This window comes from Sphaerodactylus townsendi, linkage group LG06 (genome assembly GCF_021028975.2).
Source record: "Sphaerodactylus townsendi isolate TG3544 linkage group LG06, MPM_Stown_v2.3, whole genome shotgun sequence".
Lineage (NCBI taxonomy): Eukaryota > Metazoa > Chordata > Lepidosauria > Squamata > Sphaerodactylidae > Sphaerodactylus > Sphaerodactylus townsendi.
In genome coordinates this window covers 124167598-124194066 of record NC_059430.1, presented here as the reverse complement: position 1 = coordinate 124194066, position 26469 = coordinate 124167598, and the positions used below count along the sequence as shown (strand labels likewise).

Below are 26469 nucleotides of genomic sequence, written 5' to 3'. Positions count from 1 at the left end.
CTGGAGGAACTGAGTTTGATTCCCCGCTCTGCCACTTGAGCTGTGGCGGCTTGTTTGTGGAATTCAGATTAGCCTGTGCACTCCAACACACACCCGCTGGGTGACCTTGGGCTAGTCACAGTTCTTCTGAGCTCTCTCAGCCCCACCTACCTCACAGGGTGTTTGTTGTGAGGGGTAGGAAAGGAAAGGAGATTGTCAGCCCCTTTGAGTCTCGTTACAGGAGAGAAAGGGTGTGTGTGTGTGATATAAATCCAAACTCTTCTTGTTGTTGTGGGTTCTCCAGTGTGTGGCTGTGGTCTGCTGGTCTTGGAGCTAAAACCAGCAGACTATGACTACGACCCAGAAAACCCACAATAGCTGGTTGATTCCGGCTGTGAAAACCTTTAAGATGATATCACCCTGAGTAGTTTAATTCCCATTTCCGCCTTACCATTTGCCTCTTGTCTCGGCCCTGATGTTTCCAAACCGCGCACTATTTGCTGTGTTCTTCCGCAGGCCCTGAAATTCCCAGCTTCGCCCGACTGGAGAACAGCGGGCCCAGAGAGTCGCTCCGAGGCTTCGGCCCCACCTGCAGGCCAGTCTTCCCAAAGTCCTGGCCTGTTGAGCTCTGGGGAAAACTCCAGAGTTGGAGCCTCAGCACTCGTGGCAACGACAGCCTCCGCGTCTGAAGAGCCCGAACCAAAGGAGGGTCCCGTGGGGAAGAAAGTGAAAGTCCGACCTCCTCCGCTGAAGAAGACATTTGACTCTGTTGACAAGTGAGTGATGGAGGAGCTGTTGGGTATCGGAGATCCTGACCTCGGAGCCCGCCTTCCAGGGATAACTGTTGAGAGGAATTCAGTCTGCTGTATGTTGTGTCTGCCCAGCTTGGTCTGCCCAGCTTGGTATTTTGATTAGCAGTGGCTTTGGGGGAGTTCTGGCAAGGGAAGCGGGTTAGTAACAGCTGCTGCCAGACGCCCCTGGACTCCTGGTCCCACAGTTGAGCCTGGGACTTTCTGCACGCAAAGCACATTTTTTTCTGCCACTGAGACCTCCCGGGGGATGCTAAAGATGAGCCAGGGGTCTCTTAGGGATACCTGCGATTCCCAGTCTTCCCCTGCAGGGGGAAAATGGAGTAGAACGCAGAGCACACCACAGAGCAGACCTGATGTACCCGTGTAGTGCCCCCCCCCAGAGGTGGGATCCAGCAGGTTCTCACAGATTTCCGAGAGTAGGATACTAATTATTTGTGTGTGCCGAGAGGGGGTTACTAATTGGTGATTTTGCCACGTGATTTTTGTCTTAGTTACGCCCTCCTCTCAGCAGTAGCGCGCAGAACTTGAAGCAGTCTAGCAGGAGGTGCACCGGCGTGCGTGGCAGCCTGCACCTGAGTGCATTCGTTTCCCACTCCAAGGGATCATGCGCAGCTGGCCAAGCGCCCTTGCCACAGCCCTCACTAGGAATGCCCAGCCACTAGTCAGGCCCTCACTTCAGCCCCATTGGCGCTACGCCACAGTTTGAATCCCACCACCATGGGAACCTGTTACTAAAATTTTTGGATCCCACCACTGCCCCCCCCCCCCCCAAATGCATGAGTATGCCCACTAGGGGCTAACTAAGGTAGTGGGGAAAAGGGGTTCCCTGATGGCAGAATGGCTGCAAGACAAAAAACAGACGCAGGCTAAACTTTCCACAAATAAAAGGCACTTCCGTCAGCAGGGCAGAACTTTTCTTCCTCCCCACCTCTCCCCTCAGCCCACTGACCTCCTTCTTAGGGGCAAGGGACTCTCGAATCGCATGAAATGGCACTTCCCCCAAGAAACCCCAAAGAATGGCATGAGGGGCAAATCAGAAGGGGAGAATTGGTGCAAGTTACACTTCCCCAGAGGCTGAGTCCCACCCAAAGGAGTTGGCTTTATTGGGCACCGGCACACATGGCTAGTATAGCCTTTGTGGGTGAGTCACTGATCTGAACACAGTGGTTCAGATCAGTGGCACTGTGGTTAAGAGCAGGTGCACTCTAATCTGGAGGAACTGGGTTTGATTCCCAGCTCTGCCGCCTGAACTGTGGAGGCTTATCTGGGGAATTCAGATTAGCCTGTGCACTCCGGCACACACCAGCTGGGTGACCTTGGGCTAGTCACAGTTCTTCTGAGCTCTCTCAGCCCCACCAACTTCACAGGGTGTTTGTTGTGAGGGGGGAAGGGCAAGGAGATTGTAAACCCCTTTGTGTCTCCTACAGGAGAGAAAGGGGGGATATAAATCCAAACTACTACTACTCTTCTTCTCCGATGGCTGGTTCCTACATGATCAGCTTAATGCCTCCCAAACGTTCAGATGTGCTGGGCACTTGCATCCGGAAGCTGATCCATGTGACTATTTTCATTGGGCGTGTACTCTAGGTTAAAGAACAGGTGGCCTCTTGGCTGCCTGCACTGTCATGCCAGCTGTGCTGGGCGTTGCTCTCTTGCCCTCTCGTCTCCTCACATGTGTGACTTGAGTGATCCAGTGTTCCTTGGCGCGGGTGGAGACCAAATCTCAGATCCAGCAGGGGGCAATCCCGCTTCAAGGGGGACAAAGCATGAGTCGGGAAGCCAGCCTGGGGAAGCACCCTGTGACCCAAATCCCTCCCCATCCTCTACCCCAGCAGGGTTCTGTCAGAAGTGGATTTCGAGGAGCGTTTTGCCGAGCTGCCCGAATTCAAGCCCGAGGAGGTGCTCCCCTCGCCTACTCTGCAGTCCCTCGCCACCTCGCCCCGTGCCATCTTGGGCAGCTACCGCAAGAAACGCAAGAACTCCACAGGTGAGCTATACCACTGGGCCCAGGTGGAGAGGTGGCGGGGATGGTAGCTGACCCTGGCAGACCCTCTGGGAGGTGAAAGGGACTGTACCACGAGAAAGTGTGGGGTCAGGCAGAGTGTCTGGCTAGGATTTGGGAAATCTCCATTCAAATCCATGAAGGGGTAGGCCTGAATAAAAACATGATTGATAGACTAGGCGGAAGGTCCAGACCTGGCAAAGCTACTAGGTAAAGGTGGGCGTAGGAAAGGATAAACCACAGGAAGTCAGGTATAGCACAGAATGTACTATGTAGCCAGTCTGCAAGAGGAGAAAACTGAGAGCGTAGGATAGAAGGATATTTGTTCTTGAGGTGTGTGTGTGGGGGGGGAGGGGGTTGTCACAAGACCAGGGCTGTGGGGGACCACGCCTGTCTTATAAATCCTGGGTTCTTTTATCCAGATACTCAAACTGCTGAGTTTTCCAAAGATTTTATTGAAAAAAACAGAAAATAAGAAACGTTCTGATACAGATATTTCCCAGCTAATAGCATCGCTCCATTCAGGCTTTGTTTCAGACCTGGGCTCAGGAGGTGCTTTCTCCTGCCCCGTCTGGATTAGAACATTCCTTTGTTCCCTCCCTTGGTTCTCAGGTAAATTCTGTTTCCTCCCCTTGCTTTGTTCTACCACCATTTAGCTACTAGCTTCCTTTTTGGTAGTTTATTCAAAGCCTTTTGGTTCCCCATCCAGAGATCAAAGGCCCCTTGTCAGCCTAGTGTGAATCTGCCTGATACTGTAAGGGAATAACCTCTTCACAGGGGTGTACTAGAATTGGAATCTGTGGCTTTAACAAATTTAAATAATGAACATTTTAGATTTATTGTCAAAGGCTTTCACAGCCGGAATCACTAGGGTGTTGTGGGTTTCCCGGGTTGTAGGGCCATGTTCCAGTGGTATGTTCACCTCCATCTGTGGCACACAGATGTTTCACCTGCATCTGTGGCACACGTTTCTCCTGAAATGTCAGGAGAAAATACCACCGGAACACCGACATACATCCCAGAAAACCCACAACATCCTAACATTTTAGATTGTTATTACAGTGTTTTATCGACCACTGTGAGAGGGAAAAAAACTTCAGACAAAACACAGTAAATTTAAAAGGCTAGTTCTCTTGGTGGTCAGTGCTTCTTCACCACCATGAATTCAGAAATAGTTCAAGTGCAAAAATACACACACGCACGCACACACACAAACACACACACACACACTTCCCCAAAACTCATCCATCCAAGTTGAATGGCCTCACGTAACGGCCACCCTGACCTCCCAGAAGGAAGGGGGTTAAAAATGTGATGGAGAAGATGGAGCAGGAATTTAACTTAAGAGGACTGTTGGGAGTGTAAAGTGAAAAATTTCCAAGGCACAACGCTAATCCTGCCGCCTTCTGGATTAGAATATTCCTTTGTTCCCTCTCTTGGTTCTCAGGTAAACTCTGTTTCCTCCCCTTGCTTTGTTCTACCACCGTTTGGCAACTAGGTTCCTTTTTGGTAATTTATTCAAAGCCTTTTGGTTCCCTATCCAGAGATCAAAGGCCCCTTGTCAGCCTAGTGTGAATCTGCGCGGAGTTAGCTAGCTTTCCTTCGAGGCGGGGTTTGGGTGCCTCTCTCTAGCCTGCTGACGTGAGGGTGTGTTCCTTTTCAGACCTCGACTCCTCCACCGAGGACCCCATCTCCCCAAAGCGGAAGATGCGCCGTCGCTCCAGCTGCAGTTCGGAGCCCAACACCCCCAAAAGCGCCAAGTGCGAGGGAGACATCTTTACCTTTGACAAAACAGGTAGGCAAGGAAAGAGGGGCCGGGGGTTGAGAACAGGGGAGGGACTGAGGTTGCCTTGAAGCAAAATTTCCCCCCGCCCAGCTGCTGAGACGATACCTGGCTCACCTTTGGTATCCCAGCCCTTCTCTCAGTTTCCCACGCACCCAAAACCTTCAAAGGGCTCATCATGAGTGATCAGTTATGACCTGCCCAGCTTCAATCTGTCGTAAGGCAACTGGACTCAGAAGATCTTGGAGTGGGAAGGACGGTGGCCAATAAGTAGAGCGAACGTCATGCTAGCTCTCTCGCTTTGCAGTGGGCTCCAGCTAAGCAGCCCTTGTCTCTTTGCAGGCACCGACACAGACGACGTACTCGGAGAGCTGGAGTATGAGAAGGTGCCCTACTCCTCCCTCCGGCGAACTTTGGACCAGAGGAGAGCTTTGGTCATGCAGCTCTTTCAAGATCACGGCTTCTTCCCTTCAGGTATGAGGGACGTTTCAGTAGGGTGGCTCTGGCCTCTGCCACCAGATCCAAGGAGGGCTCTGCTCGTTCGTAATCATCCCCTCCCTTCCGCCATTCACCAGCGCTTCTGAGCCTTATGCTGAATTGAAGACACTGGTCCACTCAAGTCAGTTTGGTCTATCCAGACTAGCAGCTGTTCTCCAGGGTCTCAGGGTAGAGATCCTGTTTGAATCGCTGACAACGTGACCCTTCTAACCTGGGACCTCCTGCATGGCAAGAGTATGATTCACCACTGAGCCCTGGCCCTTCCCCATGGGCAAGGACTTCCAGCACCTAGTATAGTTCCATTAGTACTTGGGAATGTGCCCTGAGGGCACCCGTCCAGGTGGTGATCCTTGCTACAAACACAGCCTGCAGGTTCGGGCGGAGAAGTAGCAGCTTCTACATTCTGTTGGCATTTTTTGTTCTCCCTTCCCCACAAAATCTTCCAAGAGGCTGGGCTGCTGCTGTTGCAAGGAAAGAGCATCTTTCCTTTCTGCCCTTTATGTCTCTCCTCCCCACCCCCAAGAAAGAATGGGGCCTGGTGGGACAGCCAGTAGCCGCCCTTCCACATCCTCCGGCCCCTGCGCTTGCTTACCAGAACCTGTGTTCTTCTCCCGCAGCCCAAGCCACCGCAGCGTTCCAGGCTCGCTACTCCGACATCTTCCCCACCAAGGTCTGCTTGCAGCTCAAGATCCGAGAGGTGCGGCAGAAGATTATGCAGGCGGCCACCCCGACGGAGCAGGGACCGGGCGCAGCAGAGGCCGGCAGCTCCGCCGGCCAGGGCAGCTCCGCCGAAGGGCCGCCTTCGGAACTGGCTCTGGCACAGGACTCTGCCCCGGGGGCAGAAGCCGCAACCGCCCACCCCACCACGACTGCCGGCTGGGACTGTAACCAGCAGCTTTCCCCCGGGGGCGGCGGCAACAGCGGCAACACCAGCAGCAGATGAACAGCCGGGGGGCAGCAGCCGAGCAAGATACAAAACAGCCTTGCGGGGCGGGGGGGGAGGGAGGGGGGACCCTGGAGCTTTGCCCCCCCTCATCTCTCCTTCCCGCACATTCTCTTCCCTTGCTAACTTTGCCTTCCCCCGAAAGGGACTGAAAAGGGGATGTTGGTTACCCTTGTCCTGCGTGAACTCTTCCCAGCCTCCCTCCTCATTCCTCCCCTGCTGTTTTAGGGGGTGGGGGCTGTGGGCGCCCTCAGGTCCCTCCCACCGATGGGAGCAGCGGTGCGGAAGAAACAGCAGCCATTCCAGGGCGTAGGCGGAAGATGCCAGATCTCCAAGGGGCGGGGGTGCAGCAGGCCGCGGGCAACAGATACCTATAAAGTGACCGGTTCTAGTCCCCCTTCCTCTTTTAACAATGTTAAATATTTCCAGACTATACCCTCCCACGCATACTCGTTGCTTCTGTGTCAGTAACTGGGGAGGGAAAAGTCTGCTACAAGGGGTTGGCCGTGCCTCCTTAACGGGAAATTTGCTTTGGTTGTTCAAAAGGCCAGGTTAAGGAGAGGAGGCAGCGGCAAGAGTATTGGAAGGTGACTTTTCCCAGGTGGTTAAAATGGGGAGTTGAGTAGAGTGTTATCGGTGGGGGGGGGGAGAAGAGATGTAACCGACTTGCCGCTCAGCCCGACTCCAGCCAGGAACGGAGACGGTCTTTGGGTGCAGGAGACAATCCGGCTGGAGGGCTGGGCTTGCAAGTGAGGGCCCCCCCCCCCCCCCGAGCGTGAGCGCACTGGTGGCCATAGCCACATGTTGACCATGTGTAACCCCTTCTGTATCGGGGTGGCCCCACCTCACATGCTATTAAAGCTCTTTAACAATCGCTTTGGCTGCAGAGTTTTGAGTCGACAGACTGTGGGATACATTCCCTCCAGAGAGAAGCTGCCGCTTTGCCAGTCTTCTCTCACTGTGTATGCAACTCCTGGGTAATCCCACAAAAGCGCAGCGGATACTGGACTGGGCAGAAATTGGCTGCTTAAGATTCTCCAGGTCTGCAGTTTTGTTTTTTTAAAGGCAGTGCGATCGGCCCTGTGCTCTTGAAGAGACAGACAGTACATGCAGAGATCTCCAAAGCGGAATCCCACTTTGGCAGAAGGGTCTGAGCTTCAAGTGTTCTGTGCAGTTTGGAGTTTCCTCTCCCTATGACTTGGCAGGAGCAGAATAAATCAGGTATATTGGAATGTCTTATTTTTACACGTTCCAAGATTCAGACGGAACACACCAGGCTGTCAATATTCAGAACTGCCCTTTTTGGGACATCCTTTTCCCTGGCCTGTCAGTTGTAACTTCACTTCTCCCCACCCCCAGAATTTTGGTTTCTTTTTTCTTCTTCAGGGTTGTATTCAGGCCACAAAGATCCAGGGTCCCCAACATTGAGCAGCAGCGAAGGAATAGGCACGCACAGACCCAGCAGGGAGATCCGTTCTGAAGTGCCAGCTGCCCATCATCTATTTGTCTCTATATGCTTAGAAATCCATTGGCAAGCCCTTTGCTCCAACCTATTTTGGTAAAGGTGACATGGGCAGGATTCCAACCTGTGACTTGCACAGTCTTGTAGATTTCCGCACATGCTAGGAGTCACGTTTGTTTTGAGTTCAACACCTGTTTTTAGAAGAACATCTCATGCCATTCTGGGGTGGAGGGGGCTTTCTGTGATAATGATGCGTATTCCAGTCCAGCAGCCTGCTACATCGAAGCAGTTTCCCCGCTCTGCCGCTTGAGCTGTGGAGGCTTATCTGGGGAATTCATAAGCATAAGCATTTTATTGTCAATTTACAGCAGCATTCCTCGATGCATACAATTTCAGACTCATACCCCATCCTCACTCTCCCCTTCCTCCACCCATCCCTACACAGCCCCAAACACATCAACACGAAGCCACGGAGTTTAGCATACCCACAGCTCTGAAGTAGAAGCTGTCTCTAAGCCTCTTTGTCCTAGTTTTGATAGACCTGTATCGTCTTCCAGATGGTAACAGTTCAAAAAGAGAGTGTGCTGGATGATTAGCCTGTGCACTCCAACACAGGCCAGCTGGGTGACCTTGTGCTAGTCACAGTTCTTCGGAGCTCTCTCAGCCCCACCTACCTCACAGGGTGTTTGTTGTGAGGTGGGAAGGGAAAGGGGTTTGTAAGCCCCTTTGAGCCTCCTTACAAGAGAGAAAGGTGGGGATATAAATCCAACTCTTCTTCTTTGGAAGCTGCTAAAGCTTGGTGCCGTGAATCTGTCCACAGGCTAACCTTTTCCCTCATGCCAAATCTTTACTGTGATGGGGAAAGAATCAGACACCAAACTGGAAATATGCATCGTTTTATTAAGTAAACAAAAGCAAGTTTGCAGCCGTTCGCTCTCCGCTCGACTTCTTGGCATTTGTTTGGTCTTCAAACTGTTAAGGAACTGAACGCCCAGGCTGAAGTATCCCATTTGGTCAGGTGGATGAAAGAGAAGGACATCTCAGTGAGCTGCACTTGGCAGGAGCTGCTCTAGCAGGGGCCTCCATCCTGGAAAGGGGAGGAAGCCCCCTCTATCCTTGGCAAGCCGAAACCAGGGGTCAAGAGGCCTTGGCGTTACGTTCTCCCAGCAAGCTCAGCAGCAGCCGATGCAGCGCGGGGCAGAACCGCGCGTATCCGTGGCGGCTCAGGTGGAGGTAATCGTACATGTCGTGGTGGCTGATGGTCCCGTCTGAGTGCACGAAGCCCGGGTCGGCGTTGAGGAAGGAGGCATTGGGCAGTAGAGGCACCTTCGCCTCCAGCAGCTCGTTCACCCTCTGGTTCTTCTCTCGGAGCGGGTTGGGGTTCTTGCCTCGTGGCAGCAAGCCCTAGACAGAGGAGACACAGGTGGGGCTACAGCAGGGGGGGGGGCAGCCCCGGAGATCTGCACTCACAGCTCCGCCCCACCTCTGGCACTCACCAACACGACCACACGGGCCTGTGGCTGCTGTTGATTGATGAGGCGCACGATGGCTTCTATGCCGGCCACCACCTGCTCCGCTGTGTGGCCGTGGTTGTTGGTGCCCACCCAGATGACCACAATCTTACGGGGAGGCGGAGGGAAAAAAAGAAAGCAAATTACCTTTTTGCAACTCTGCCCGTCCTAGCGGTTCCCTGGATAAGATTCCCCCACATCCTAATGCCAGAACTCTGCTCTGCCCTCTGCGGGCAAATTTTACACCAGTATTTTTTCTCTCTCTCTAAAAGGTAAAGTTTTCCCTTCAGTCGTGTCCAACCCTGGGGTACCACTGCGAGCAGTGATTTCATAGGCAAGCCGTTTTTGTGGGGTAGTTTGCCACTGCTTTCCCCGGCTATTCTTTACCCGCTAGCTATGAGCTAGGTACTCATTTACCGACCAAGGAATGGATGGATGGCTGAGTTGACCACGAGCCAGCTGCCAGGATATCTGACCCACAAGGGGCTCGAACTCCCGACCGTGTGAGTGGCAGCGCAAGCACTTAACCACTACGCCACGCTGCTCCTTTTTTTCCTCTCTAGAAGCACATTATTAGTTCTCAGAGGTGAGAGCCTCTGCAGACATATATATCGATCAGGGAGCGATGATTCCTGCCACTGCAAGAATCTGACGCCCCCTGAAAAGGTGCATTCAAATTTCCCAAGTGCATAATTCAGTAGCGGGACAAATCTCATCCTTCGCCGGCTGTTCTTTCAAAGGTTCTAGTCCTCAGGGGTGTGCAGGTGTGTGTGAAAGAGCCTGGCAGTGCCTCAGATGAGGTAGATGAAACGAAACAGGATTTCAGCTCCTTATAGGTCCTTGAATGAAACCAAAACTATACAAGATAGGAAAACACAAGGGTATTTTGTTTGTTTGCATGGTCAAAGAGTTCAGGCTATTTTGCAAGTGGAAGGGGAAAATATTCATGCTATTCCTTGGCCACTGCGGCTGTTGTGCGTGTATTTTTTTAATGCTTCCATCTGAGTCGTGCAAAAAGAAACTGATTTTTTAAAGCATCGTTCCTACAGGCAGAATAAATTTGCAACAGTCCGCACAAGCAAATCTGTACGATCCATTGCGGCTTCCTTGGATGCACAACAGAAGCAAATCTTTTTCCTAAACATTGGCATTGGTTTTATTGGTTTCCCTTCTTGGTAGAAAAAATTTAAGCTGTCCGTCTGGGCTTACTATTTTGTCCGCATTGGGCAGGCAACGTTCCAGCGGTCTGGCCCTCCCGCCCTCCCTTTTGTCTTGGCCAACGGGAGAAATATGGAGGTGGAAATGACATCACACTATGCGTCAACAGCCACATCCAGGTGAAAACCAAGCGTGATATCAAAACAGCAGGGGGGAATTTCAGAGCGTTGCTAGACAGGTTATGACCAGAGGTGGGATCCAGCAGGTTCTCACAGGTTCCTGAGAGTAGGCTACTAATTATTTGTGTGTGCGGAGAGGGGGTTACTAATTGGTGATTTTGCCACGTGATTTTTGCCTTAGTTACGCCCCTCCTCTCCGCAGTAGCGCGCAGAACTTCAAGCAGTCTAGCAGGAGGTGCACCGGCGTGCGTGGCAGCCTGCGCCTGCGTGCATTCGTTTCCCGCTCAAGGACCAGCGCAGCGGCTGCGTCCTTGCCACAGCCCCGCCCAGGAATGCCCCACCCAGGAATGCCCGCCCACGCCCCCCTTGTGCCCCGCCCAGCCCCATTGGCGCTACGCCACTGTTTGAATCCCACCACCATGGGAACCTGTTACTAAAATTTTTGGATCCCACCACTGGTTATTACCATCCGTGACATCTGCCCTACCTCCAAACCTTCCAAGGGCAGCCCTCCCGATTTATGTTACATACTACTTAGAAATAACGTGCATGGGAGAAACAACTCATGGTGCAGGCTTAACGCTCATTGCCCGGGCCTTCATTCTGTATACCCAAAGTCCCAGGGCAATCCCAAATTAAAGGGTATCGGGTGGGAAGACCTGGGGAGAAACGTCTACTGGAAACCTTGGCGTATGGTTGCCCAGTGGGATGATAAGCGAAGCAGTTGCCTAAGCATAAACCGCATGCTCCCATTCATCCTCATACCTTCGGCCGGATGTGCTGCAATTCCCCATCCTGCAGGCGCCAGAGCACGTGCTGCGTAGCATCTCCTGCCATGCCAAAATTAAGCGCGTGGAGAGGAGAGAACAGCTCCCTCCAAATCTGAGAAGAAAAGAATGCTGTCAAGACACCACTTGTGCAGGCCGCGCACCCATCCGCCCCCTCGCAGCGGGCATTTGTGGGTAACTCCCCCCCCCCCACAAGCCGCCTGACCTCAAACTGATGCAACAGCTGCAGCAGAGAATCGCCGATGAACACAACCTCGGGCTCCTTGTCTTTGCTGTCGGCGATGAAGCGCTGGTGCTGTTTTGCGGGAGAGAAGTGGAGAGGCATCAAGAAAGGGAGCGTTTCCCGTGGAGGAGTTAAGGAGGAAAACAACCTAAGAGGCTGGGCGCAAGGTTACAGCCAGGGATGGCAAAGCAGCAGAGGCGTAGCTAGGCCAGAGTGTGCCCGGTGCACACTCTGGCTTTTTCGCCCCCACCCCCGCGGCGCTTCTGCCCCCCCATGGCACTTCATTCTACTTACTTTTAGGAAAGGAGCAGGCCGAAGAAGCCTGCCTGCATTGCCTGGGCCTGATGGGAACTACATTTCCCAGGAGCGTCTGGGAAATGTAGTTCCCACCAGGCCCAGGCAACACAGGCAGGCTTCTTCTCTGGGATGTTCCATTCCTAAAAGTAAGTGGGGGGTATGTCGTGGGGTGCGCCACGGAAGAGGGGTGGGGCGCGCCGTGGGGGGATTTTTCCACCCCCCCACGTGACCAGAATTGGTGTGCCCGGTGTGTTGCGCACCCCCTTCCCCCTGATGGCTTCGCCACAGCAAAGCGGTGGGTTTACAGAATCCACAAACTCTGCAGAACCGGAGCCTTTCACAAATCGGTGAATGTAACCACCCCAAAATGTTTTTAGAATATCATCCGGCCCTCCGCTTAACCGCCAAAGTTAAGATGGCTCTGGAAAGCAGAACACACCACACTAAATGGTTTAGGGGTGCCTTTGGGGAACACCAGGAGCAGATCTAAAACTGGCAGTGAGATGGGGGTCATAAAAATGTCTGCCTCTGCAGGAAGGGCATCCCTACTGCTCCCACTTCCCTGTTGAGGGGTGGGCCCCCCAATTCTGAATGCAAAAGCAATTGCATGACACTCACCAAAGCAATGTATAGACTGGGGTGCTGTGTGGTTTCCGGGCTGTATGGCCATGTTCCAGCAGCATTCTCTCCTGACGTTTCACCTGCATCTGTGGTTGGCATCTTCAGAGGATTTGATGCCAAAGATGCCAGCCACAGATGCAGGCAAAATGTCAGGAGAGAATGCTGCTGGAACACGGCCATACAGCCCGGAAACCACACAGCACCCCAGTGATTCCGGCCGTGAAAGCCTTCAACAATACATCAGTCTAATAGAGCTGGAAGATACCCTGATACAGGGGCTCTTCTCCTGAAAAGGCACAGAGACGGGGGCGAAGGAGTCAAAATACTGTGCCTATAGCCCCCACCACCACCACCACCACAGCTTGCCGCCCCCACCTTGGTTTTCTGCAGCAGTGTGCCTCTTAGTGGCCCTCTACCCATCCCAGTCCAATTTCTCACCAGAGACATCCACCGCCCATCTCCGTGAATGTCATCCAACGGGGTGGGTGTGGCGGCTGGATTCTTGTCGCCGTCACTCATGGTCCCTTTTTGTGGTTCCTGGAAAAACACCAACCACACACAGGTTAGAGATCCGTCTGTTCCCTCCCTTCCCTTGGTGCAAAAAGGGTTTCCTCGCATCAAACCCAGGGCAAGCGAATGTGCCTTTTGCACCCAGCGGACCAATCCAAAGAACTCGCCGCTGCAGGGAGTTCAGCCATCAAAAATGCCTCCACGTTGCTTCCTTCCTTCCTCCTCCCCCCTTCTCCGAGTGGTTTAATCCAGCTCTCCTTAACCTCGCAAAGAATAGGCAGTCCCATTCCTCAAAGAAAGGGGAGTTGCCGGGACTTGCGGCCAGTTGCGTCTCCTTTGCGAGCGCTTTGTTGCAAAAGTGCGCAAAATGAGAGGGTGGGATGCTATCAGTGGCGCTGTCATTGGGAGGGTCGCGCGCAGACTCAGGAGCAGCTGAGAGCCAGTCCTCCATGCCCCCCCCCCCCCCCCTCCCTTCCAGCTGCCACTGCTGAGCCCACCAAAATAAGGACAGGCCATTTGGTGCTGCCTGTATCTGTCCCACTGAAGACGCCTTCCAAGGAGACAGATAGGGGGCAGCAAGCAGGCAGCTGCCTTCCATTGTTCCCAGGCAGGCGCACAATGGTGCTCTGTTCATAAGGACCAGCTGCTTCCATTTTGCGTGTTTACCTTTTTTTAAAATAAAGAGGTACACTTTTATGGGGCATTAATAAAACCAGGTGGTCTCAAGCAGCGCAACACCTCTGCGGCTCCCCCCCCCTCCTATGGGCATAATGGTTCTATCCGGTCCTCCCTCCGGCGTCTAATAGGGATCCGAAACTACGCTGCCAGATCGAGGCCAGTACCAACGCGAACAAAAGGGGCTTGGGGGATGATGGATGGCACGAGGTCTCCTCCGAAGCTCCGCGTAAGAAGATCGAGTTCCTACGTTCTCTTATGAGATTTGCCGTCGACGAATGGGCATTAGCATTTCCCAGAGGGAGGAAATGAGTTATTCCACTGTCCCCCCCTTCGCATGCACAATGGTTTGTTCCCGCCTTGGTCTGCTCGGTGTAAAGCCAGTACCATTCCACGCAAGGGGGGGGGTGCTCACCGGGGCCGGGTAGACGGAACTCAGTGGGTGAGTTTCTTAGGAGTCGAAAAGCGGTCTGGCGATCCCCGGCCCACAACGTCCAGTCCGTCTCGGCTGCGCTTGAAGCGGTTACTGCTGCGGCTTGGGCGGAACCATATGACAGGGCGAGTGGAGGGGAATTGGCTCCGGTCCCCGTGACGACGCTAGAATGGTACAGGCCACTCTCTCTGCTGTTCCATTCATCGCTTCCCTATTACGTTTTCCCGGCTGTTCCGGCCACCCTCCCTCCCATCTCTTTGGTTTGGCTGTTCCGTGAATCTTCCCAACGTGCCCCAGGCCCCTAATTTTAGGGGCTTCAGGGCGGAAAGCGGGTTTGATTGATGTAGATCCATTTCCATAGGCATTTATATGTCGCCATTCTTTTGTTACTTAAAAAAAAAAGTCGTTTAGGACATACAACATTATGTCTGTTTAAACAGCAAATCCATTTAATACACATCTTGCAACATGCAGAATAATGCAGTTTCAATCCATTTTCACAGTTTGCAAGTGGATTTTGCTATTTCACACAGAAAAGTCCAGCTGCATGTGCAGAAGGGACCTTAATTAGATATGTTTAAACAGCACATGTCTAATGCGCATTATGCAGCATCATGTCTGTTTAAACAGCATATCTATTTAATGCTCATCGGATTGCCCGCTGCGTGGCCAACTTTACAGATAGAATCAAACCCAATAATATTGCCAGCTGAAAAGTAGCGATTGGAAAGCACAATTTGTCTGTCACATTCAACAAATAATCTCTATGAGTTTAAAAACCCAGGATTTCCCGAGGTGGTGTTGGTGGCTAGTTTCTGGTCAAACGTATGTGTAACCCCCATGCTCAGAATGGGTTGACCCAGAAAAGGGGTAGAGACCCAAAGCAGCAAGAGGCTGCAGACCTCATGTAGTTTGAAGGAGACAAGGCTACCAGACTTGGACCTTGATTTGTATAAGCCCTTAACACCTTGTTAAGGTTTTCTTTGTGGTTGTAATGGGTGAGAGTTCTTCTGGAAACCTTCATCATGTTGAATCCTGTTCATCAAGCCCTTGGAGTCTTCAGGAGCCAACCCACTTGCAAAGAAGAATTGGACTTGGCAGAATCAGTAGACTGTAAATATAAGGACTTGAAAATGCAACCTGAACAGGACCTGGAAATGTGATGTTAAATGTTGATGTTATATGTTAAGAAAGTAAACCATATTGTTTTTAAAAATTTGTTGTTGCAAACTCATTCCAAGTTCTGCCCCACAGAACCCACAGATAGAGGTTACATATGCATGTGCCAAGATTCCCGGGTTTTTCGCATCTACATAACAAGGCAGACATTCAACAGGTGTATGCCCACCAAGGATAGTGTCGCCTGCAGGCTGCAAAACACTGTTCTCCCCACCCCCAGGTTCTATTGCTCTACCTGGGCTAGGGCCTTCAGTTCCCTGGCCCCAACCTGGTGGAACACTCTCCCTCCAGCCATCCCGGCCCTGCAAGACGGAGTTGTTCCACCAGACCTTTGGGGAGGTCGGCCGTTGAAGATGCCGTCCCCTGCGCCCAATATTCCACCTTGGGGGCTTGTCCATATTATGTAGACCGGCCAATGAGTCCATTGTTTATGTCATCATCTGATTTTAAGATGGAGGTTGAGGCTGATTGTTAATTGTGTTTAACTGAAAACGTTGTTTTCGTTACCATGATTTAATGTGATGTACATCGCCCAGAGCCCTTTGGGAATAGGGCGGTATATTAAATCTGACAGGCAGGCAGGCAGGCAGGCAGGCAGTTCTTTGGAGGTGGAGAGAACCACATGCACCAGGACAAGATTTTTATATAAGCAATTTAAAATGCTTCTGGCTGGGGAGGGGAAAGCAATTGGAAGGTAGCAATGGTCAGAGTATTCCAAGCACGTCACACGCCCTTAGGGCAGAAATTGCTACGACGACCCTGTCAGCAGGTAACTACTGTTATTTACACGCCAACTGCTTATTCCAAGGACGTTCAAACGTGTGGTGAGATCTGAACCAGAGACTTCCAGCTCACAAATTGCCCCCAAATTTGATGTCCAGACTTGCATGTGGTTCTTCGCCACGTTGCATTCTTTTGAACGGCCACGCGGGGGCCCCCTTTACCTGCTTACCTTGCCAGGATGCCAAAAAGAAAGATTGGTGAAGGTGGTCGGCTTAGAGACTGGCCAACTCAGAGGGGGATCACCTTCAGCTCATGACTTTCTGAGTGGGGCGGCCTTTGGACTTCTAATTTTTACCAAGGGCCAGGATTCTCACCTCACTAGAACTTCCAGAGTTCCTTGAGGGAAAACTTTTTGGAGTTGCGTTTTCCTAGGGAAGGTGTGCTCTGAAAACAGTTAACAAGCAACATGAATTGCTTTTCTTGCGTATTTTTGCTTTTCTTGCATATTCCGGATAGTCACCCTATTCCCCTCCTCTCCCCCCTTTTCTTCTTTTCCTTTTCCTCTCCCCTTCGTTTCCCCCTTTTCCTTACTTTCCCTCCAACCCTATCTATGCCCATCCCTGCGGCTCCCCATGCTGGGAAGTCCTGGTTTCTGTGAACTTGGAGATGGCACCATCATTTCAAAGCCACGATCAGGCCACCATGATTGTTTATTGGACAAACTAGGACAAAGAGGCTTAGAGACAGCTTCTACTCTAAAGCTGTGGCTATGCTAAACTCCGTGGCTTCGTGTTGATGTGTTTGGGGCTGTGTAGGGATGGGTGGAGGAAGGGGAAAGTGAGGATGGGGTATGAGTCTGAAATTGTGTGCATCGAGGAATGCTGCTGTAAATTTCGTTGTGCGTGCACAATGACAATAAATGCTTATGCTTTATTGATAATCTAATGTTTCGATTATTGATATGGGGTTCAACATTTTAATTGTAATTCTACGCTGTTAGCCACCCTGAGCCCAGCTTTAAATATAATAATGGTATAGAATGTATGTTGGCTGCAATATTTACAGGATTCACTCCAGGACCACGCCCTGAAAAGAAACTTTAGAGTGAACCTGTGTTGTGGGGTCAGGGGGGGGGTCAGGGGGGGGGAGCCAGAATCAATTTCTGTCATTCCAGACATTGTAACCAAGTGTTTTTTATGTTCCTTAATATACCTGTTTCTTCAACAGTCTGAGCTTCAGCAGAAGCAATTTTTTAAAAATCTCCAGGACTTTCCAAACAAAAGTAAAGAGCAAACGGGCTTGTCCCCCACGTTTGCCATCGATGAGGCCGTGGCACCTTCCTCCTTGGATGCATCTGATACTTTCACACTGCAGTCGTCTCCATCTGCCTGCTGGGAAGAGGTGCCCTCAAGCCCCCTCCCGTATGCTCTTTCCCTCTGTTCTCTTATCAGGAGCCATTACAATCCCATTAGCAACCTGAGCCAAATGCTGACACACTTGCCCTCAGCTCAGGCCTGCCTCAACTTTTTAGCAGGTCTTTTAAGCAGACATTCTGCTCTGGAGGGGCTGGGAAGGTGCACGTGGCTCTCTGTTATCGCTCCTTTCCAATAGTTAAAATGCTGCCACGGAGAAGAAGAGAAAAATCCCTGTCCAGTCGCGTACCCACAAAAATCGGTACTGTAATGTAGACCAGATTCCATGTGGATATTTCCATGTACAATAGCGGAAAGCCATCTCAACAAGGAAACACACACGCAGCCTGTAGATGTCAAGCTTTACTTGGAGCTGGGAGCTCCATAACTAAACAAGGATAGGTTTGCTAAGTTACTCTTTGTCACAGCTGTGATCTCCTCCCAAACACCCTGTTTTCTTCATCGCCTCTTCTACACCAGAGAAAAGGAAAGAAGCAGAGAAAGGAGATGCTCTTTCTGTCTCTCCACCCTCCTCTGAAACATGGCTTTTGCTGTCAAACCCCCCCACCCTCACCCCATGGTCCCTGCAGACCAATGGCTCTAGAAACAAATTGAGCAAACTAACTGATCAACCGGCAGGGCACATTCTTCCCTTTCTAGACCTCCCGATAAAGACTGAAAATGTGTAGGGTTGAATAGGGAGCCTAGTTTTGAAGGGTTCAGGAGAGAGCGTCTGTGGGTTGGGTGGCTATCTCACCGGCTTCCTTTTACATATCTCAACCTTTATAGGCAGCAGTAACACATTCCCCCCCCCCCCACACACACACACATTTTAAAAATAAATTTGGCTCCTTAAGTATAAATCAGTAAAAAGAAGAAGAAGAGTTTGGATTTATATCCCCCCTTTCTCTCCTGCAGGAGACTCAAAGGGGCTTACAATCTCCTTGCCCTTCCCCCCTCACAACAAACACCCTGTGAGGTGGGTGGGGGTGAGAGAGCTCAGAAGAGCTGTGACTAGCCCAGGGGTAGGGAACCTGCGGCTCTCCAGATGTTCAGGAACTACAATTCCCACCAGCCCCTTTCAGCATGGCCAATTGGCCATGCTGGCGAAACTGATGGGAATATGTAGTTCCTGAACATCTGGAAACTCCAAGAGATAACTAGCCCAAGGTCACCCAGCTGGCATGTGTGGGAGTGTACAGGCTAATCTGAATTCCCCAGATAAGCCTCCACAGTTCAAGTGGCAGAGCTGGGAATCAAACCCGGTTCCTCCAGATTAGATACATGAGCTCTTAACCTCCTACGCCACAACTTGCATCTAACCGGAATCCTAAGCCCTGGTGTATGGATAAAGGACAGTGAGTCAGTAAGCGTGCTGAACCGAAGCAGATGTGGAATTAGTGGGTGTCTAGATTGGGGTCTTCCTGGGAATTCTAAGTGTGCTGCTGGCATCTATGATGGAAGAAAGGCAGCCCATGAGTGAAATTATATTTTAAGACTTCTGGGTCCAGAATCTAAATCTAAACAAGTACCTTCTCGAAATAGCTTGAGTATGAGAAGAAAGTGTTTCATTATTATAGGCTACAGGCAGAAATCCGTTTAGCCACCACAGTTCTTCTCAACATCTTTATTGACAGCAAACAACGGGACAGAGATTGTAATGAGCATGTCTGCTCCCAAGTCGCACAATCAATGGCAGGAACCTCCTTCCAAACGGATGCAATTCTTTGTGCACCTTAAAGCTGTCCCTGGTTCATTAATAATTCGGGTGTAATTTGTTTTAAAGCGGCAGTTCATTACAATATCACTTTCCCCCCTACAAGGAACTTTCACAGCTTTTAAACCATTTGAGAAGAAACCAACTCCCAACGAGCTGTTTTTAAAAACACAACGCTTCAAAACCTCTTTCACGAAAGAAAGAAAGAAAGAAAGAAAGAAAGAAAGAAAGAAAGAAAGAAAGAAAAAAAATCTGGCTCTCATCTGACACAGAACAAAGTCAGAAAAAAAATGTGTTCAACTGAAGACTGGTGTGGAGCGGCCACAATAAAACCATCTGTGGTGGCAAAAGGAACAAGAGGCAGAGGCCTGGCCACGGCTGGCTGCTCCAGTCTTGAAAGATCACAGGCCTGGGAGAAAGCTCTTGCCCTCTCCTCCTCATCCCAACATACGCTGGCAAAGCACTTACTGCCAGCTCTGGTTCCTGCGAGGAACCTAGCTGGGGAGGGATATGGAGCCCATCTGGCCAATGCTGAGGGAAATGGAGGGGGAGGAGTTGGCCTCGAGGCGGTGAGGAGACTGTTGGTTTGGTGAGGCTTGCTGGCTGGGAGCTTGCCTGGCTGGGAGGAACTTGGACCCCAATTCAGCGGAATCTAAACAGAATGTAGAAGCTGTATTAAATATCTGAGGCAGAACCCTCCGGACTGCCTGCTGCCCGTACACATCGCAGCAATCTCTTGAGGGCAATTCAGGCTGGTACCCTGCAGTGTGCCAGCCTGCTGTTTGTATAAACCAGGGGTCTGCAACCAGCGGCATACTCCTCAAAGCATAAGCCACAGGGTATCTAGAGGCATGGTCTATCACAGGGGTAGGGAACCTGCGGCTCTCCAGATGTTCAGGAACTACCATTCCCATCAGCCTCTGTCAGCATGGCCAGTGTATGCATGCTGGTAGAAACTGATAGAATATTAGTTCCTGAACATCTGGAAAACACAGGTTCCCTGGTCTATCAAGATCAGGATAAATCGTTTCCCTGTGCTTGCGCGATTGAGAGGGCCCAATATATCCATAGCAACAGTGTGAAAAGGTTGTGTGATTACTGGAAATGGGTTCAAAGGCATTTGAGTGGTGTCCTGTGGGAATCCTACCCTTTGGCACCCATCACAACTTGTACAATACTGCTGCACATCTTTATTAATGCCTGGCCAGTAAAATTTCCTCTGTATTTTAGCCGGTGTTTTCTTAATCCCCAAATGCCCTGAGAGAGGTATTTCATGCGCTGTTTTTAAGGCTCTCCAGATGTTCATGAACTTCAATTCCCATCAGCCCCGGTCAGCATGGCCAATTGGCCATGCTGGCCGGGGCTGATGGGAATTGTAGTTCATGAACATCTGGAGAGCCGCAGGTTGCAGACCCCTGGACTATAAACCATGTGGCTGACCTGAGTTTAATCCCAGGTCAGCCAGAAGAGATAAAGATAGTTGGAAACGATTTCATCTCCTGCTTGACCCAAAACAAAGCCAGCATCACGCTCTGAGACTCCCTTGCGAACGGCCCCCTGAGTCATGGCAGTGATAGGACCAGCGTGGACCCAATAGCGATTTGGAAGCAGCTTTAAGGGTGAGAGTCTAGCCCGTTCCTTCACTCGCTGCGGTTCTTTCTTTGCGGATTCTTTCTTCCAGACATCCAAGTTCTCTATTGTGCTCTGCACATCGTGATGAGCCCCTGGCCCTCAAATCCCCTGAGCCTCAAACTGACTTCAATGGGACAAATCTGGAAGAAGGGATTGGAAGAATGCAGTCTGTCCCTTGCGGGGAGCCCAGCTGCGTGACCTCCTAACAAAGGCGAAGGGTTTTTTTTAGATGAGCGCGTTTGAAAGGAGATCAGCTGCCCCACTTGTGATGTGGATGCGGCTCCTTGGTTCTGATATGTCGGGAGATCTGTTTTCTTGCAACAAATTCACAGTTTAGGGGATAGAAAGCCAGAGTTTTTCTTCTTGGCCATTGAAATGGGAACGCCTAGCAAGAAAGACTCTACCTAAGCTGGCTTGCGTGTAGTCTTAACATTATCCGCTGCATTGTCTGCTGAGCTGCCAGCAGTACAGACTTGTTTCCTCTGGTAAATGATCCCAGCTCTTTAAGAAAGAAATCAGCATTGATATCTACATGAGAATGACAGCTTTCATTCTTCCAAAGCTCCAACATACGCTCATATGGTTAAAATTTTGGGTAAATCCCTCTAAGTATAGACAGATTGTTAACGCTAGCATGCAGTTTCGTAAAAGAACATTTCCCAATTTTTAAATACTTGTATAAGGCTTTTCACCAACAGTTCAAAGTGCTTGTTGAACATGACTCCACTAATCCTAACGCCCCTAAAAGGTATGCAAGAATTATTATCCGCATGGGTAGACTCCATAAATTTGTCTAATTGGTTTTTAAAGTCATCTATGGCCAAGCCAATCAAAATGCTAGGAATTCTGTGACTAGATCTCCAAGAGCTGAGCGGTAATTTTAGGAGCTCTCCAAGCCTCGCCCGGAGGTTGTCAATCATAAGATTGTCACCAGAAACAGAAGCATTTTTATCATACTTATAGACTGCCTGGCATCCCAGTGAGAAAGGCAGACTAGATATGAAAATTATAATACCTGGAATTCCCAGGGCCCACAATGCTAGTTCTTGCGTGTAGTTTCAGAGGTCATGTTGGTCTGCAGTAGAACAGCTAGATTCAAGTCAAGTAGCACCTTAGAGACCAACAAGATTTTGGGGGACCAACAAGCTTTTGAGAGTCAAAAGTCCTGAGGTTCCTCTGATGAAGAGAGCTTTGAATCTCAAAAGCTTGTACCCCGAAAATCTAATTGGTCTTGCAGAAAATGAAAAATGTGTTTTCTACCAGGAGTGAGGAGATGAGTCATGAGGATGTTTGTGAGGCTGAAACCAGTTAGTGTCGTGTACATAGGCCAAAGGGCAAAAGTTATGCAAGCAGTGTTAACTGAGCATGCTTAATGAGCTAATGCATATTAACTTCTCCTCCTGCTCAGACAACAACCTTCATTTTAATGAACATATGAGAGAGGTGAGGGTGGGGAGCACATATCAAGGAGCAACGTGTAAATAGGTGGACCAGAAAGTTGTAACTCCAAGTATCCTTAGCCAATGGGAGAATGGAGAGGGTGTGGCAGATTCGGGGAAAGGGAATTAAAATGCTGTCTATGTAACGAGCCAGTGGAGTCTGCCCATGTAAGGACAGCTCCCCTTTCTTTGCAAATAAAGCTACTTAGAACTCTCTCCTGTTAGCTTGATATTTGATAAGAACATATTGGTCACCACAGTCTGTAAGGACACCACAAAGCAGCGCCCGGGGCAAGCCCCGGGGGCTGCACCCAGCCCGCGCTGAACTCCCCCCGCCGCCCCCTACTACTGCCTCCACAAAAACCCCACAAACCCTTTCCCCTGCTCCATCCAGATGGCACAAGCCAGCGACACACTGGGGGCATGGTCTTCTCACCCCCAGTGTGTTGCCAGCTGGTACTGCTTGGAGGAAGAAAAAGTTTGGGGGTTTTGTGGGGTTTTTGCAGTTGCGGGGTGGCGGGGGGCAATGGGGGAGTTTGGTGGGGGTGCGGACTTCATCTGGGGGCTGGACAGAGGGAAAGGGGAAGAGGGTGGTGGGCAAAATGCACCCCACACGTGATCCCATCCCTCCCATAGATACTCCATTGCTTCTGGATGCTCTTGGACATAGAAGCCTTTCCCCCTCATTTCCTTTCTCCATTGAGGACATTTTTTTTGTTAACGGTTCTCAATCATTCCCTCGCTAATCGCAGTTGCACGTGGCCTCTGACCCTTACCTGTTGGATCGCTGCTTCCAGGCACTTTGTGGCTGCTGCCGCTCTCCTCTCCGGCTGGCCCTTGACTGGAACACCTTTGTCCTGGGCTCTGCTGTTGTTGGCCTTGTGGGGATTTCTGCCTCAGAGGAAATACTGTCTCTGGGAAAGGTTGCTGGGCTAGGAGGTATGGGGCAGGATTCAGCAGGGACAGCCTGGGGGTCCTGTGCACTTCCATCGCAAGTGGGGTACAGGAAATGCCACTTGGTAGGGGCACTGGGGTGAGAGAGATGTCCATGGGGGGGACACAGAAGGGCAACAGCTGAGGGCCGCCATGTGCGGAACTGGCTGGAGTCGCAACCTCGATGTTTGCCTCTGAAATCCAGCTCTTCTCCATTGCTTGTGGCATGTAGACAGTATTTGGTGGGGAACCAGGGGCGGTGTGGTAGGTAGTCACGCTAGGGGGGAAATGGTGGTGGCTAATATTAGAGGCCTCTCCAAAGCTGGGTTTGACTGCTTGGATGCCAGAGACCATTACAGAAGTAGCTAGCTGAGGACCCCGGGGTGGTGCAATGGAGAACAGATGGACATTTTTATACTGCTGGGGAAGAGGACCGCTGTGGAGCAAAGGAAGGAAGAGGGGCCCTGGGACCTGTTCCTTGTGGGCACTCAGTTGATCTGGAGGCATCTGGGTCCCTTTCAGGGCTATGTCCTTGGAGGGCTTCACAGCATGAATGCCATAGGATGGCATAAAGTATTGAGGGTGCTGTTGGAAGGGATTGGGCATCCCAAAGTTGTGAGCCGTCTCTGATGGGTGGGGGAAAGCTGGCGAAGCCATCAGAGCAGGCCCAGAGCTGACCAGGGGCAGGAGACTGGATGTGGCAAGAAGGGGGGCTGTCTGGGGGGAGTTTCTCAGCACTATCAGGGCTTCAGCGGCCTCTTTCTGAAGCTGCTGTTCGGAGAGGGGTGAGAATGTAAAACCCCTGGCAGGCCAGACTGAAACGTGAGCGGAAGAGGTGGGCTAAAAGAGAGAGGAGAGACATTCACCAGGTGATTAATGAACATACATTGGCAGGGTTGATGAATGCCTTGAGAACAGTTCCTTTGGTAAGGCTGAGAGACAGAGGCCTGTTCCACACACAGCGGCACATTGGCATATACCCTGTTTCCCCCGAAAATAGGACATCCCCTGAAAATAAGACGTAGTAGAGGTTTTGCTGAAGTGCTAAATATAAAGCATCCCCCGAAAGGAAGATGTAGCAAAGTTTTTGTTTGGAAGCGTGCCCGTCAACCAGAGCATGACCGTGGAGCGGAAAAATAAGACATCCCCTGAAAATAAGACATAGCGCATCTTTGGGAGCAAAAATTAATATAAGACACTGTCTTATTTTCGGGGAAAGAGGGTATGATGCTGGTGGAGCCCCGGGACCGTTCGCACGCTCCTGTGCAGGCAGTCCCAGAGCCGCCGCAGCCTGCGGAGGCACCTTCGCACAGAGGCACCTCCATTGTGTTTGTAAACTTACCTTCTCTTCTCTGCGCAGCTCCACAGGGACGAGGGGACACGCCTCCGTGGCCATGGCAACGCCTCGGAGGGCAAAGGGCAGGAGGCGTGTCCCCTTGTTCCTCTTGAACGAAAGCGCGAAATGTGAATACCAAACAAAATGGAGAAATGACAGCTGCGCCTCAACCCAATGATACTACCTCGGCACCGGGTTACAAACACTGTTTTTGAAAAGACTTGCTCATTAGTGAGTTTCAGAAACAGTGTTTCCCTTCTGGATGGGGGGAAAAAGCACGGTGCTGCCTTGTTGCAGAGGTGGCAGCTGTGCGAACTGCACCCCTGGAACTGTGTTTTTACTGTTCCAGGGGTGCTGTTTTTGGTCCGTGCGAAGTGGGCCAGAGAAGGACAGCCTTTGTGTACCACACCCCTTCACCCAGATACTCCCATACTGAAGACTTTGGAAATATGTAACGGGCCTGAGTTTCAGTTTAATTCCAGGTTGACTTATGCACTGGACAATTGAGGCATAGGTCTATTAACAAAGGTTTCTGATTTCTGGGATGGAGGTGTGGAATGCTGGCTGCTTGAGAGGGATACGTTGCAAAACACAGACTAGCCTTGCAATCGGTCAATTAACCAGTTGCCTGCCTCGCACGACAAGTCTTTGCTCAAAAGGAGAGCATGCATGCTGCAATACTGCAGATACTTCCCTTGGGAGCAAACCCCTCACTGAATTCCTAACTTCAGACGAAACATGCATAGGACCTGGCTGCTAGCCTTGCCTAGTCATTGCCTGTGTCCTCCTGAATTCCAGGTTCTTCTGTTCTGCTCACCCCAAAAATCTGATGGACCTGAAAGGAAGAGCGGGGTGCCTCGGTCACGTCTAGCAGGATAGAGTGTGGCTTCCACCTGATGTCAGTTTCTCCCTTCTGGAACTTCAAACAATAGCATGAGACGAAAGCAAACAATCAACTGGCTGGTCTGCTCTCATCATCTGCTCCCTGCCAAACCATTGCAGTGGTCCAAGGAAACCCCTGACAAATATAAGGCTTTGGCAAACCAGGAGGCTTCCATTGGCAGGGAAGAAGCCATCCACAAAATGGGTCAGGGGTCTGTTAACAGGGGAAGTACTGGCTCAAATGCTGTGGCGTAGGAGGTTAAGAGCTCGTGTATCTAATCTGGAGGAACCGGGTTTGATTCCCAGCTCTGCCGCTTGAGCTGTGGAGGCTTATCTGGGGAATTCAGATTAGCCTGTACACTCCCACACATGCCAGCTGGGTGACCTTGGGCTAGTCACAGTTCTTCTGAGCTCTCTCAGCCCCACCTACCTCACAGGGTGTTTGTTGTGAGGGGGGAAGGGCAAGGAGATTGTAAACCCCTTTGAGTCTCCTGCAGGAGAGAAAGGGGGGATATAAATCCAAACTCTTCTTCTTCTTCTTCTAAAAGGGAACTCTCCATTGCTAAAATAGAGACCTGAAGCTATGGTCCTCCTGTGTGAGAAGCTTACAGTTTGGCTGGACTGAGACTAGAAATGGAACCAAAGATTGTGTGTGGGTGTGCACTCAAACATGCACAAGGAAGGGCAAACTGAATAATCCCTGTGTACCTTCTTGCAATAAGAAGAAGAAGAAGAGTTTGGATTTATATCCCCCCTTTCTCTCCAGAAGGAAAATAAAAAGACTTCTCCTTGCCCCCACAAACACCAATGATAGTGGGCTGAAATCGAGAAGCTGTGACTAGCTAAGTCCTGTAATAAATGAGTGTCCGAACTAATCTAATTCTCCTGGCGGAAATGTGAAAACTGGGAATCCATTCCCTCAAACACGAGCTCTTAACCTCCTATGCCACTGCTGCTCCTGAAACTGAAACACTTCCAAAAAAAAGTATGCTCCCTGGTTTGTATCGTAAAAAAAGGGACTTCCGGTTCATGGGATGTGGTTCTGCAATGCACGAAGGGTCCAAATACCTGACCTCCCAACGGTGCGGTCTTCGGACGTCTGCTTAAATCCATGTTGCCGCTCAGGGGGTTCAGTGCCAGGCGGCTGAAGAGGGAAAAGGAGAGAGCGAGCGTATCAGTCCTGTTTATAACGTGCCTCGGTGGCAGCTTGCTTCCCACTCACCTTCTGTCCTAGCGAAACCACAAACTGTTGAGGGGGAAGTGGGGGGGCTTCAGCAGCTGCCACGCTCCCAAGTTCCCTTCGCATTCCCACCCACAACTTCTTTGTTTGCAATAAATGTTT

The 26469-nt window shown here is 50.9% G+C and overlaps 3 protein-coding genes across 9 annotated transcripts in view; 1 reads left to right on the top strand and 2 right to left on the bottom strand.

Moving 5' to 3' along the window:
- CIC (capicua transcriptional repressor) overlaps nucleotides 1-6891 on the top strand; it is a 57548-nt gene extending 50657 nt beyond the window's left edge. For both annotated transcript variants that reach the window (XM_048500027.1, XM_048500026.1), the window contains exons 17-21: nucleotides 496-755; nucleotides 2624-2778; nucleotides 4457-4588; nucleotides 4919-5050; nucleotides 5692-6891. In XM_048500027.1, the coding sequence (XP_048355984.1) occupies nucleotides 496-755; nucleotides 2624-2778; nucleotides 4457-4588; nucleotides 4919-5050; nucleotides 5692-6017 (1005 nt within the window). In that variant the 3' untranslated portion in view covers nucleotides 6018-6891. The remainder of the gene's footprint in view (nucleotides 1-495; nucleotides 756-2623; nucleotides 2779-4456; nucleotides 4589-4918; nucleotides 5051-5691) is intronic.
- A 1468-nt stretch (nucleotides 6892-8359) lies between these two features.
- On the bottom strand, nucleotides 8360-14070 carry PAFAH1B3 (platelet activating factor acetylhydrolase 1b catalytic subunit 3). Of its 6 annotated transcripts, none has more exons than XM_048501990.1 (6): nucleotides 13857-14070; nucleotides 12695-12793; nucleotides 11321-11410; nucleotides 11093-11209; nucleotides 8976-9098; nucleotides 8360-8883 (listed from the first exon to the last, which is right to left on the bottom strand). In XM_048501990.1, the coding sequence occupies exons 2-6, from the start codon at nucleotides 12773-12775 to the stop codon at nucleotides 8617-8619; spliced, it is 678 nt and encodes a 225-aa protein (XP_048357947.1). In that variant the 5' UTR covers nucleotides 12776-12793; nucleotides 13857-14070; the 3' UTR covers nucleotides 8360-8616. The 6 variants fall into 6 exon arrangements, with proteins under 6 accessions (XP_048357947.1, XP_048357948.1, XP_048357952.1 ...); XM_048501991.1 differs by lacking the exon at nucleotides 13857-14070 and adding an exon at nucleotides 13692-13816; XM_048501995.1 differs by lacking the exon at nucleotides 13857-14070 and adding an exon at nucleotides 13609-13630.
- A 5063-nt stretch (nucleotides 14071-19133) lies between these two features.
- Nucleotides 19134-26246, bottom strand: LOC125434136. The gene is made up of 3 exons (XM_048499131.1): nucleotides 26196-26246; nucleotides 22753-23749; nucleotides 19134-19557 (listed from the first exon to the last, which is right to left on the bottom strand). The coding sequence occupies exons 1-3, from the start codon at nucleotides 26238-26240 to the stop codon at nucleotides 19400-19402; spliced, it is 1200 nt and encodes a 399-aa protein (XP_048355088.1). The 5' UTR covers nucleotides 26241-26246; the 3' UTR covers nucleotides 19134-19399.
- Between the last annotated feature and the right edge of the window lie 223 nt (nucleotides 26247-26469).

What these genes read in the sequence shown, in the direction of transcription:
- PAFAH1B3 (XM_048501988.1), bottom strand. Translation starts at nt 13,419, where the DNA reads ATGGAAGCAGCTGGTCCTTATGAACAGAGCACCATTGTGCGCCTGCCT. An exon ending in AATGGCCTGTCCTTATTTTG is followed by an intron (nt 12,794 to 13,263) that starts GTGGGCTCAGCA and finishes GTGTTTTTCCAG; the next exon opens with GAACCACAAAAAGGGACCAT. An exon ending in TGCAGCACATCCGGCCGAAG is followed by an intron (nt 9,099 to 11,092) that starts GTATGAGGATGA and finishes CCTCCCCGTAAG; the next exon opens with ATTGTGGTCATCTGGGTGGG.
- LOC125434136 (XM_048499131.1), bottom strand. Translation starts at nt 26,240, where the DNA reads ATGGATTTAAGCAGACGTCCGAAGACCGCACCGTTGGGAGGTCAG. An exon ending in CCGCACCGTTGGGAGGTCAG is followed by an intron (nt 23,750 to 26,195) that starts GTATTTGGACCC and finishes TCTCTCTTTTAG; the next exon opens with CCCACCTCTTCCGCTCACGT. An exon ending in TGGAAGCAGCGATCCAACAG is followed by an intron (nt 19,558 to 22,752) that starts GTAAGGGTCAGA and finishes CATTCTGTTTAG; the next exon opens with ATTCCGCTGAATTGGGGTCC.